At 40.3% G+C, this 13492-nt stretch overlaps 1 protein-coding gene across 2 annotated transcripts in view; it reads right to left on the bottom strand.

The window, feature by feature from the left end:
* The window catches only part of INVS (inversin), a 171357-nt gene that overhangs the window by 64844 nt on the left and 93021 nt on the right, over positions 1-13492 (bottom strand). For both annotated transcript variants that reach the window (XM_032860706.1, XM_032860707.1), the window contains exons 8-9: positions 12588-12759; positions 306-461 (exon numbers count right to left, since the gene is read on the bottom strand). In XM_032860706.1, coding sequence (XP_032716597.1) covers positions 306-461; positions 12588-12759 — 328 coding nt within the window. The remainder of the gene's footprint in view (positions 1-305; positions 462-12587; positions 12760-13492) is intronic.

Here is a 13492-nt window from a genome sequence, read left to right as displayed (position 1 = left end):
AAATGTAACAACAGTCCCTTAAATGCTTTATTCTTAGCAAAATACCTCCGTGTATATTATCTCCTTCAGATTTTACAGTAAGCCTGTAAGTTGGTCAGGGCAGGAGTCATTTTTCTTTTATACGAAGTGAAACAGGATCGGGCAGGTGAAGTGGCTTTTTCCAAACCACGCAACAGGCAGAGCTCAGAGTGACCCCAGGCTCCCACCCAGGTGGCCCTCTGCTCTGTAAGCCTCGTTTCAAACAGCGCCTGCAAGAATTCCTACCTTTTGAGAGTGACATAGTAGAAGCACCCTCACTAACGAACCTTTAATAAGCGTCTGAATCACATCTTTGTGTCCCATCTCACAGGCTCGGAAGAGCGGGGTATGCTTCATGACGTCGGTGGCATCTACCTGAGCGTTATTTTCCAGCAGTAACTTCACAGTGCTGACGTGGCCAGAAAGGGCAGCGGCATGTAAGGCTAAAAAGAGAGCGACAGAGAGCAACCGAAGCTTGGGTAACGGCTTCGCCTTTTCCTTACTCTACCCGCGCATCTTCTCCTCTTCTGATGTCCTCATCATTGTGGCTAAACGCAATTGAATCTTCAGGATTCCCTCCTGTTCACTCCTATAGATTTCAGTCTTCCTTTCAAAGTCGTAGGCACTACTCACACTTTCCCGGTCCTTCTACCTTTCTCATCTCCCTGTTTCTTCCTTTCCATCCTAAGGGTCTGGATGCTTTCCCTTCCTCGGTTACCAGTTCGTCTTTTCCTCCCTCTGAGAGGGTGAGGGAACCAAAATTGACAAAGAGAGATGATGTGAATGATGCAAGCAGTTCTGCCCACCAACCCGCTCGATAAACATATGCTCGGGGGTTGGTGCGACGGGAAGCGTCAATCCCTGGGTCCTTCAGTGGCTGAGCCGTGCTATTCCTGCTGGCGGCCTGTGCACCCGTGTGGTACCGAGGATATGCACAGCCCACTGCCTTGAGTGCATTTTTCATACAATGTGGCTCCAAATGCAAGTCACTCATTTCCCCCAGGCCCAATTTAAGAAACAACAATATGTTTGAACACGGGAGAAAAAAGCTGAGGAGGAACGCGGTCTCCTCTCTGGTGCCTTCCTGTGGGGTTTGAAAGAGTAATTTTGATTCTTTGGGGGTTTCAGGTTCTGCTGACCTATGCCTGTGTTACTCCCCTCTAGTGCTTGACTTAGGCCAGTCCTCTCTGGGTTACGCTTTGAATTCTATTTAAATACATGACTTCTTAAATTCTGAGTCTGCCAGCATGACTGTCTAGAGGCCTGGGCCAGTTCCTTTTAAGTCTCCTGGCCCTATAATGCCTAGAACAGTGTTTCTTTCATAAACTCTGATCCATGGAGCAAACCCAGGATGCCTACAAAAGTGCAGATTCCTGGGCATCTGTTGAGAACCTTCTATGGGCTGGGTATGAATGTAAGGGTGGGAATCCAGCAGACAACAAAATAGATAAGGTTATGTTCTAGCAGGAGAAGCAAAATAAAAACCGAACAGATAAACAAGAAAGTATTAGATGATGGTGGATGGTATGATTGGAGTAATACAAGGTATCTTGATGTTCAGAGTGTCCACTCTGAACATCAGAGAGACCACTTGAACGGGTGGGGACGAAAAGCCTTGGTAAGGAGCTGACACTGAAGCTGAGACCTGGGTCCTAGAGAGACAGCAATGTAGAGATCTTGAGAGGAAGCAGTTCGAGCAAAGAGAGGAGCTAGTCCAAGAGCAGGAATGACTTTATGTGCTGAGGGAAGGCAAGGAAGCTGCCATACAATGAAGTAAGGCAGAAAGGTCGAGAAGGCCAGATCCTAAGGGGCCGCACAGGTCCCACGGATGAAGGCCCTGAAGGACTTCACACAGGTGAGTGATATTATTGGACCGGTGCCTTAATCAGATCACTCTAGCTGCTTTCAAGAGAATGTACTGTAGTAGGTGAGAACGTAAGCAGGGAGACCAGCGAACACTACTGCAGGAGACTCACTAAAGAATGCTGATGGGGGACGCCTGGGTGGCTCAGTTGGTTAAGCAGCTGCCTTCAGCTCAGGTCATGATCCCAGCGCCCTGGGATCAAGTCCCACATCGGGCTCCTTGCTCAGCAGGGAGCCTGCTTCTCTCTCTGTCTCTGCCTGTGTTTGCTCTCTCTCTCTCTCTGACAAATAAATAAAATCTTAAAAAAAAAAAAAGAATGCTGATGGCTTGAACTGCGCTGGCAGGAGTGGAGCTGGAGAGAAGCAGAAAGATTAAGGATATACTTTAGAGGTGGAATCAATAGGACTTAGAAGATCTGAAACAGATTTCTGTCTGTATAACCTGGGAATCTGTATTTAAACAAACACCCTTGCAATTCTTTTTTTTTTTTTTTAAAGATTTTATTTATTTATTTATTTGAAAGAGAGGCAGTGAGAGAGAGCATGAGTGAGGAGAAGGTCAGAGGGAGAAGCAGACTCCCCGTGGAGCTGGGAGCCCGATGCGGGACTCGATCCCGGGACTCCGAGATCATGACCTGAGCTGAAAGCAGTCGTCCAACCAACTGAGCCACCCAGGCGTCCCACACCCTTGCAATTCTTACGAGCATTTGTGTTGGAGGACCCTGATCTACGTGGCTAAATGTTAGTTTGGCCCAGACAAAATTCAGAAGAGCGTGAGAGACTTCAAATATCTTAGGTGCTGCCATGTGGAAGATAGCACAGAGCAGAATGTTCACTTTGATAAATCTGGGCTCAGTGTAAGGAAGACATTCTGACAGGAGTTAGGTTAAGACGGAAGTAGTGGGTTCTCCATATTGGAGCCCTGTCACTAGAGGCTGACAGACCATCGGTGGGAATGTTGTAAGGTAGATTAAGTGTGCTACATCTGTGATAGTTTGGTGACTTTCACATTTTAAGAGCATAAGAATACATCTGCCCCCAAAGGAAGCTTTATAAAACATTCAACATATAAAACTGGTAAGAGGGGTGCCTGGGTGGCTCAGTGGGTTAAGGCCTCTGCCTTCGGCTCAGGTCATGATCCCAGGGTTCTGAGATTGAGCCCCCCATCGGGCTCTCTGCTCAGCGGGGAGACTGCTTCCCTCTCTCTGCCTACTTGCGATCTCTGTCTGTCAAAATAAATAAATAAATTAATAAATAAAATAAATAAACAAACAAACTGGTAAGAGTTGAGCAGTTCTGACTAAAGCAGGGGTGGAGGGTTGCCCACTTAAGTACCCACCCCCCTCGGCAACACTTTAAACACTCTACAGAAACCTATTGTTCTGAAAAATATGGCTTGGAAAACCCTGGACTAGATTTGATTTTAATGTACTTTCTAATTTCAAAATTCTACAATTGTGTGATGTGGCGTGAGTATGGAATAAATACTGTTCAGATTTAAAAAAAAAAAAGACCCCAAAATCCGACGAAGCAAAAGATAGAATTCATTTTCTTATCAATTGAAATTTCCCATTTCTATTTGCATTTATATTACTTTAAAATAACTTTAGATTTAACTATTGTTGATCCCTCTTTGAGAAGGTATCACAAATTTACAGAGGAGCCCTAATTTTTTTTAATTTAACTTTTTATTATAGAAAATTTCAAACATATTCAAAAGAAAAGACAGTAATCTAGAGAACGCAATACAGCCATTCCCTAGCTTAAGGGACAATCAGTAGATGCCTGGTCTTGTTTCATCTAACTGCCATCCCTTGTCCCCACTTTTGTTTTGAATAAAATTCTAGAGTCCTAGCCTTTCATTTGTAAATATTTTAGTACAGTCTATCTAAAAGACAATGTTTTTCTTTTTTAAAAACACAATCACTGTATCAGTCAGGGTCCATTCAGGAGACAGAAACCATGCCAGATACTTTAAGAGAGAGTTCAAAATAAGGAATTATTAGCTATGGACTAAAGAAGGAAAAAACCAAAAAAGGAAAACTAAGGGATCACAGAGGTAGTACATGCAGAAGACAGCCAGCAATTCTAGGACCGTGGGAATGAAAAGAAGATAGATTATTAAAACTTAAAAGCCTAGAAGAGGAGCCCTGTGGAGGAACAGGAAACCAGCAGACAGGAAGTTGTAATCCCATTCTTCCAGCTTTCCAGGTTCCCTCTACTGCCCCCTACAGGAGGATTCTAACAGGGCACCTACTGGCAAAGCAGAAATGGGCTCCGCAGAGTCCTAGCCTTGGCATTGCAAGGAAAGGCTAGTCTTATTATTGTACCTAAAAAACATTAACAAGGAGGGTTTTGGAAGATGGCGGAGAAGTAGCAGCTGAGACTACTTCAGGTAGCGGGAGATCAGCTAGATAGTTTATCTAAAGATTGCAAACACCTACAAATCAATGGGAGATCGAAGAGAAGAACAGCAATTCTAGAAACAGAAAATCAACCAATTTCTGAAAGGTAGGACTGGAGAAGAAGTGATTCCAAAGCAACGGGAAGATAGACCGCGGGGGGAGGGGCCGGCTCCCGGCAAGCAGTGGAGCAACGGAGCACAAAATCAGGACTTTTAAAAGTCTGTTCCACTGAGGGACATCGCTCCAGAGGCTAAACTGGGGTGAAGCCCACGTGGGGTCAGCATGGCCTTAGGTCCCACAGGGTCACAGAAGGATCGGGGGTGTCTGAGTGTCGCAGAGCTTGCAGGTATTAGAACGGGGAAGCCGGCTACAGAGACAGAGCCGAGGAGTGAGCTCTCAGCTCGGGGTTACCTTGAACCGGTCGCAGGCTCGGTCAGCTCGGAGCACGGCCGGAGGCCAGGGTGAATGGAGTAATTGGGCGCTGTTCTCTGAGGGCGCACTGGGGAGTGGGGCCCCGGGCTCTCGGCTCCTCCGGGCTGGAGACTGGGAGGCCGCCATCTTCATTCCCGTCCTCCGGAACTCTACGGAAAGCGCTCAGGGAACAAAAGCTCCCGAAAGCAAACCCGAGCGGATTACTCAGCCCGGCCCCTGGTAAGGGCTGTGCAACTCCGCCGGGGGCAAAGACACTTGAGAATCACTACAACAGGGCCCTCCCCCAGAAGATCAACAAGAAATCCAGCCAGGACCAAGTTCACCTACCAAGGAGTGCAGTTTCAATACCAAGGAGAGCAGCGGAATTCCAGAGGAGGAGAAAGCAAAGCACGGAACTCATGGCTTTCTCCCCATCCTTTAGCCTTGCAGTTAATTTAATGTTTTTTTTTTTTTTCAACTTTTTTTCTCTTCTTCTGCCAATTTTTTTTTAACTTTTACCTTTTATTTTTTAACGTTTTTTAACTAGTTTATCTAATATATATATATTTTTTTTTCTTTATTCATTTTCTTTTTTTAATTGTTTCTTTCTTTTTTTTTTTCTTTCTGAACCTCTTTTTATCCCCTTTCTACCCCCTCACGATTTGGGATCTCTTCTGATTTGGTTAAAGCATATTTTCCTGGGGTTGTTGCCACCCTTTTAGTATTTTACTTGCTCCTTCATATACTCTTATCTGGACAAAATGACAAGGCAGAAAAATTCACCACAAAAAAAAGAACAAGAGGCAGTACCAAAGGCTAGGAACCTAATCAATACAGACATTGATAATATGTCAGATCTAGAGTTCAGAATGACGATTCTCAAGGTTCTAGCCGGGCTTGAAAAAGGCATGGAAGATATTAGAGAAACCCTCTCAGGAGATATAAAAGCCCTTTCTGGAGAAATAAAAGAACTAAAATCTAATCAAGTTGAAATAAAAAAAGCTATTAATGAGGTGCAATAAAAAATGGAGGCTCTCATTGCTAGGATAAATGAGGCAGAAGAAAGAATTAGCGATATAGAAGACCAAATGACAGAGAATAAAGAAGCTGAGCAAAAGAGGGACAAACAGCTATTGGACCACGAGGGGAGAATTCGAGAGATAAGTGACACCATACGACGAAACAACATTAGAATAATTGGGATTCCAGAAGAAGAAGAAAGAGAGAGAGGAGCAGAAGGTATATTGGAGAGAATTATTGGAGAGAATTTCCCCAATATGGCAAAGGGAACAAGCATCAAAATCCAAGAGGTGCAGAGAACCCCCCTCAAAATCAGTAAGAATAGGTCCACACCCCGTCACCTAATAGTCAAATTTACAAGTCTTAGTGACAAAGAGAAAATCCTGAAAGCAGCCCAGGAAAAGAAGTCTGTAACAGACAATGGTAAAAATATTAGATTGGCAGCAGACTTATCCACAGAGACCTGGCAGGCCAGAAAGAGCTGGTATGATATATTCAGAGCACTAAATGAGAAAAACATGCAGCCAAGAATACTATATCCAGCTAGGCTATCATTGAAAATAGAAGGAGAGATTAAAAGCTTCCAGGACAAACAAAAACTGAAAGAATTTGCAAACACCAAACCAGCTCTACAGGAAATATTGAAAGGGGTCCTCTAAGCAAAGAGAGACCCTAAAAGTGGTAGATCAGAAAGGAACAGAAACAATATACAATAACAGTCACCTTACAGGCAATACAATGGCACTAAATTCATATCTCTCAATAGTTACCCTGAATGTTAATGAGCTAAATGCCCCAATCAAAAGACACAGGGTATCAGAATGGATAAAAAAACAAAACCCATCTATATGTTGCCTACAAGAAACTCATTTTAAACCCAAAGACACCTCCAGATTTAAAGTGAGGGGCTGGAAAAGAATTTACCATGCTAATGGACATCAGAAGAAAGCAGGAGTGGCAATCCTTATATCAGATCAATTAGATTTTAATCCAAAGATTATAATAAGAGATGAGGAAGGACATTATATTATACTCAAAGGATCTGTCCAACAAGAAGATCTAACAATTTCAGGGGCACCTGGGTGGCTCAGTGGGTTAAAGCCTCTGCCTTCAGCTCAGGTCATAGTCTCAGGGTCCTGGGATCAAGCCCCGCATCAGGCTCTCTGCTCAGCAGGGAGCCTGCTTTCCTTCCTCTCTCTCTGCCTGACTCTCTGCCTACTTGTGATCTCTGTCTCTGTCAAATAAATAAATAAAATCTTAAAAAAAAAAAAAGAAGATCTAACAATTTTAAATATCTATGCCCCTAACGTGGGAGCAGCCAACTATATAAACCAATTAATAATAAAATCAAAGAAACACATCAACAATAATACAATAACAGTAGGGGACTTGAACACTCCCCTCACTGAAATGGACAGATCATCCAAGCAAAAGATCAACAAGGAAATAAAGGCCTTAAATGACACACTGGACTAGATGGACATCACACATATATTCAGAACATTTCATCCCAAAGCAACAGAATACACATTCTTCTCTAGTGCACATGGAACATTCTCCAGAATAGATCACATCCTTGGTCCTAAATCAGGTCTCAACTGGTATCAAAAGATTGGGATCATTCCCTGCATATTTTCAGACCACAATGCTCTGAAGCTAGAACTCAATCACAAGAGGAAATTTGGAAAGAATCCAAATACATGGAGACTAAACAGCATCCTTCTATAGAATGAATGGGTCAACCAGGAAATTAAAGAAGAATTGAAAAAATTCATGGAAACAAATGATAATGAAAACACAACGGTTCAAAATCTGTGGGACACAACAAAGGCAGTCCTGAGAGGAAAATATATAGCGGTACAAGCCTTTCTCAAGAAACAAGAAAGGTCTCAGGTACACAACCTAACTCTACACCTAAAGGAGCTGGAGAAAGAACAAGAAAGAAACCCTGAACCCAGCAGGAGAAGAGAAGTCATAAAGATTAGAGCAGAAATCAATGAAATAGAAACCAAAAAAACAATAGAACAAATCAACGAAACTAGGAGCTGGTTCTTTGAAAGAATGAATAAGATTGATAAACCCCTGGCCAGACTTATCAAAAAGAAGAGAAAGGATCCAAATAAATAAAATCATGAATGAAAGAGGAGAGATCACAACTAACACCAAAGAAATACAGACAATTATAAGAACATACTATAAGCAACTCTACGCCAACAAATTTGACAATCTGGAAGAAATGGATGCATTCCTAGAGACATATAAACTACCACAACTGAACCAGGAAGAAATAGAAAGCCTGAACAGACCCATAACCAGTAAGGAGATTGAAACAGTCATCAAAAATCTCCAAACAAACAAAAGCCAAGGGCCAGATGGCTTCCCAGGGGAATTCTACCAAACATTTAAAGAAGAACTAATTCCTATTCTCCTGAAACTGTTCCAAAAAATAGAAATGGAAGGAAAACTTCAAAACTCATTTTATGAGGCCAGCATCACCTTGATCCCAAAACCAGACAAGGATCCCATCAAAAAAGAGAACTACAGACCAATATCCTTGATGAACACAGATACAAAAATTCTCACCAAAATACTAGCCAACAGGATCCAACAGTACATTAAAAGGATTATTCACCACAACCAAGTGGGATTTATTCCAGGGCTGCAAGGTTGGTTCAATATCTGCAAATCAATCAATGTAATACAACACTTTAATAAAAGAAAGAACAAGAAACATATGATACTCTCTCAATAGATGCTGAAAAAGCATTTGACAAAGTACAGCATCCCTTCCTGATCAAAACTCTTCAAAGTGTAGGGATAGAGGGCACATACCTCAACATTACCAAAGCCATCTAGGAAAAACCCACCGCAAACATCATTCTCAATGGAGAAAAACTGAAAGCTTTTCCGCTAAGGTCAGGAACACGGCAGGGATGTCCATTATCACCACTGCTATTCAACATAGTACTAGAAATCCTAGCTTCAGCAATCAGACAACAAAAGGAAATTAAAGGCATCCAAATCGGCAAAGAAGAAGTCAAACTATCACTCTTTGCAGATGATATGATACTCTATGTGGAAAACTCAAAAGACTCCACTCCAAAACTGCTAGAACTTGTATAGGAATTCAGTAAAGTGTCAGGATATAAAATCAATGCACAGAAATCAGTCGCATTTCTCTACAACAACAACAAGACAGAAGAAAGAGAAATTAAGGAGTCAATCCCATTTACAATTGCACCCAATAATATAAGATACCTAGGAATAAACTTAACCAAAGGGGCTAAAAATCTATACTCAGAAAACTATAAAGTACTCATGAAGAAATTGAGGAAGACACAAAGAAATGGAAAAATGTTCCATGCTCCTGGATTGGAAGAATAAATATTGTGAAAATGTCTATGCTACCTGGAGCAATCTACACATTTAATGCAATTCCTATCAAAGTACCATCCATTTTTTTTCAAAGAAATGGAACAAATAATCCTAAAATTTATATGGAACAAGAAAAGACCTCGAATAGCCAAAGGAATATTAAAAAGAAAGCCAAAGTTGGTGGCATCACCATTCCGGACTTCAAGCTCTCTTACAAAGCTGTCTTCATCAAGACAGCATGGTACTGGCATAAAAACAGACACATAGATCAATGGTAGAGAATAGAGAGCCCAGAAATAGACCCTCAACTCTATGGTCAACTAATCTTCGACAAAGCAGGAAAGAATGTCCAATGGAAAAAAGACAGCCTCTTCAATAAATGGTGTTGGGAAAATTGGACAGCCACATGCAGAAAAATGAAATTGGACCATTTCCTTACACCACACACGAAAATAGACTCCAAATGGATGAAGGACCTCAATGTGAGAAAGGAATCCATCAAAATCTTTGAGGAGAACACAGGCAGTAACCTCTTCGACCTCAGCTGCAGAACATCTTCCTAGGAACATCGCCAAAGGCAAGGGAAGCAAGGGGAAAAATGAACTATTGGGATTTTATCAAGATCAAAAGCTATTGCACAGCAAAGGAAATAGTTAACAAAACCAAAAGACAACTGACAGATTGGGAGAAGATATTTGCAAATGACATATCAGATAAAGGACTAGTGTCCAAAATCTATAAAGAACTTAACAAACTCAACACCCAAAGAACAAATAATCCAATTAAGAAATGGGCAGAAGACATGAACAGACATTTCTGCAAAGAAGACATCCAGATGGCCAACAGACACATGAAAAAGTGCTCCATATCACTCGGCATCAGGGAAATACAAATCAAAACCACAATGAGATACCACCTCACACCAGTCAGAATGGCTAAAATTAACAAGTCAGGAAATGACAGATGCTGGCGAGGATGCGGAGAAAGGGGAACCCTCCTACACTGTTGGTGGGAATGCAAGCTGGTGCAACCACTCTGGAAAAGAGCATGGAGGTTCCTCAAAATGTTGAAAATAGAACTACCCTATGACCCAGCAATTGCACTGCTGGGTATTTACCCTAAAGATACAAACGTAGTGATACGAAGGGGCACGTGCACCCGAATGTTTATAGCAGCAATGTCTACAATAGCCAAACTATGGAAAGAACCTAGATGTCCATCAACAGATGAATGGATAAAGAAGATGTGGTATATATACACAATGGAATACTATGCAGCCATCAAAAGAAATGAAATCTTGCCATTTGTGACGACGTGGATGGAACTAGAGGGTATCATGCTTAGCTAAATAAGTCAATTGGAGAAAGACAACTATCATATGATCTCCCTGATATGAGGGAGAGGAGATGCAACATGGGGGGTTAAGGGGGTAGGAGAAGAGTAAATGAAACAAGATGGTATTGGGAGGGAGACAAACCATAGATGACTCTTAATCTCACAAAACAAACTGAGGGTTGATTGGGGGGAGGGGGGTTGGGGGGGTGGGTTTATGGACATTGGGGAGGGTATGTGCTATGGTGAGTGCTGTGAAGTGTGTAAACCTGGCGATTCACAGACCTGTACCCCTGGGGATAAAAATATATTATATGTTTATAAAAAAAATTAACAAAAATTCTGTAATATCAAATATCTAGAAAGTGCCCATACTATCCTGATGGTTTTATAATTTTTTTATAGCTTATTTGAATCAAGATCCAAATAATGTCTGTATGTTGCTGTTGATGAGAACTCTTTTTCATGGGAAGGAAAAACTACCCTGTAGAGGGATGATGGAGAGAAACTCATTTTTAAAGAAAAGAAATGTCAGGAAGGCATGGCTGACATATAATAAAATCCCCTTAGGAGAAAGAGCCAGGGAATTAATGGATCTGAGAACAATTTATGTCTGAACTCTGACTATGGTGCACGTCGGAAAGATACCTTTGGTTAAAAGGATGGAACGATCCTTGACCATACTTTATTAAAATACATGAAAAAGTTAAACTAAAAGGAAAGCTAGTGAGAAAGTGAAAGGCTACATACTATTGGAAGTCTGACAAAAAATGAAATGTTCACTCCATTTATAAGTTCAATGTCCTACATGTCTGCACTATATCCTTCTTTAAGAAGCTTAAGGTCTACTGCAAAGCTTTGCTAAAGAATTACTTTTGACGGTTAAAGCTTTTATTAGAATTGATATTACCCAAAAACTTTGAAAAAAAAATTTAGAAGGGGTGATGGTTTAGGTATAGGACAGAGATTATTAGGTATAACCCTGCTCCCCACTAAGTGCTGTATCAGTAGTTCTGGAAGCCAAGAAAGATCTTATCCAGGACAACTGATAGGTGCAAATGGCTTTACTATGTTTCTACAAATACGAAAACATAACACCGAGAAGCTTGACGCGGAGTTTTTATTCTATTCTGCATTGTTGTGCTATTGTGTGATCGTCTTTCTTTTTCAGACTGGCAATTAGGATACATGGTAGGGACTTCCAAGTTGACAATGAAAGCTAAAAAATTCATACCTTTCTTATTAACCAATGCACAAAGTGCTCTCTTATTAGAAAAAGAGAGAAAGAAGCATCTACGAGAGCCTTTGATGCAAATCTAACGCGAAGCTCTGAAGCTTCAAGAGTCATGGGGGCTCATCTCTAAAATGGGAGATTTGGAAGGAAGGAATGTTCTTCAAATCTGAGAAAAGAGCACATTAAATGAGAATGGTGAGAATATACTTAGATATGTTATTCCTTAAAATATGATTCTAAATTTTTGAAAATATAATTGATAACTACTAAATATACATAGTTTAAAGTACAGGCTTATGGTTTTTTTTACACAAAGATAAATAAGAAGAGTTCCTATAATCATGTCTAAGGAGTATTGAGAGTTTTATTTTTTAAAAAGATTTATTTATCTATTTTAAAGAGAGAGAGAGAAAGAGCAAGTTGAGGGAGGGAGAGAGAAAGAATCTCCATGGGAAGCCTGATGCAGAGCTTGATCCCAGGATCTTGAGATCATGACCTCTGGTAAAATCAAAAGTCAGATGCTTAACCGACTGAGCCACACAGGCATCCCAAGAGCAAGCAGAGATTTTGTTTTTGTTTTTTTAAATTTTTTATTTAAAATAAATTAATTAACATATATCATATTATTATTTTCAGAGGTAGAGGTTAGTGATTCATCAGTTGCATATAACACCCAGGAGCAACCAGAGTTTTAAACCAAATGCCACCATTCATCTGGTGGAAACACAAGCTAAATTTAGCTATCGAACTTGGAGGAAATAAAACCTTTGGAGTGATATCCTGGTAGCTACAACTTAACGAGTACAATTGCAAGCTAAACAATATTAGAACAGGAACAATGCTTTCAGGCACTACTGTATAAGTTTTAGGGCACCTACCCACTTTGGAACCCGAAAGAAAGCAAACCAAAAGCGTCTGCCAGTTCTTACCTGTACCTCCATACTTGTCTGCCATGTTAATATCAATGTCAGATTTTAAACTCAGCATAGTCCTAAGGACATCATCACTGCCTTTTCCAGCAGCCCACATAAAGGATGTTCTTCCTTCGAGGTCTGAATCATCTTTCACTGAAGGATGTTTTAAAAATACTTTAACTGTTTCCTGTAAGAAAACTTCATTAAAAAAATTGAGACAAGAGGGTGGCATTTTCTATGGTTATAAAGCCAGTGGTATATGTGACTTCCACTAAGACACAAAGTATTTTTCCCTGCTTTTGAATCAAATGAAATTATCTTTTTATGAATAATGAAACTACAATTTCCATTGAAAGTAACAATCCTCTTTCTTTGTATGTTAGTATTAGTTTCCATGCATCTCAAACACATAACCTAACACCCTCATTCAACATCCTCATAATTGAGAATGATCGTCCTCAATCAAATTTTAAAATTTTATGACAGTTAAAAGATTAACAAGTATTCAGTGTCATAAGCAACATTAAACTATAGGTTTTCTTGGACATTTCATGCAGAGACCTGTATACTCAGCCATGCCTACAGAGGAGGTTAATACAATCTCTCATGGTTTTGTTACTATAATGTAAAAAATATTTAATGCATTCATTACATTATTATAAATTTAATTTTTTATTTAATGTATTTATTGCATTATTGTTAATAATGATGTGTGACTACTGAGAAATGCAGTGTTCACTTCATTTAAACAAATATTTATTTAGCAATTCCTGTATACAAGGTCCTTCCTCTATGGAATCACACAAAAATTAGGACCCACAGTAATTCTAATAGTACCTGACAATTTTATTGTCTCTTTTTTTTTTAGTTTCAAGCTTTTACTTGCATTCCAGCTATTTAACATATAGTATATTAGTTTC

Source organism: Lontra canadensis, unplaced genomic scaffold (genome assembly GCF_010015895.1).
Source record: "Lontra canadensis isolate GAN:19392208 unplaced genomic scaffold, GSC_riverotter_1.0 scaffold19, whole genome shotgun sequence".
In the NCBI taxonomy this organism is placed as follows: Eukaryota; Metazoa; Chordata; class Mammalia; order Carnivora; family Mustelidae; genus Lontra; species Lontra canadensis.
The sequence above is the reverse complement of the archived record's forward strand: the minus strand, read 5'-3'. Positions and strand labels throughout refer to the sequence as shown.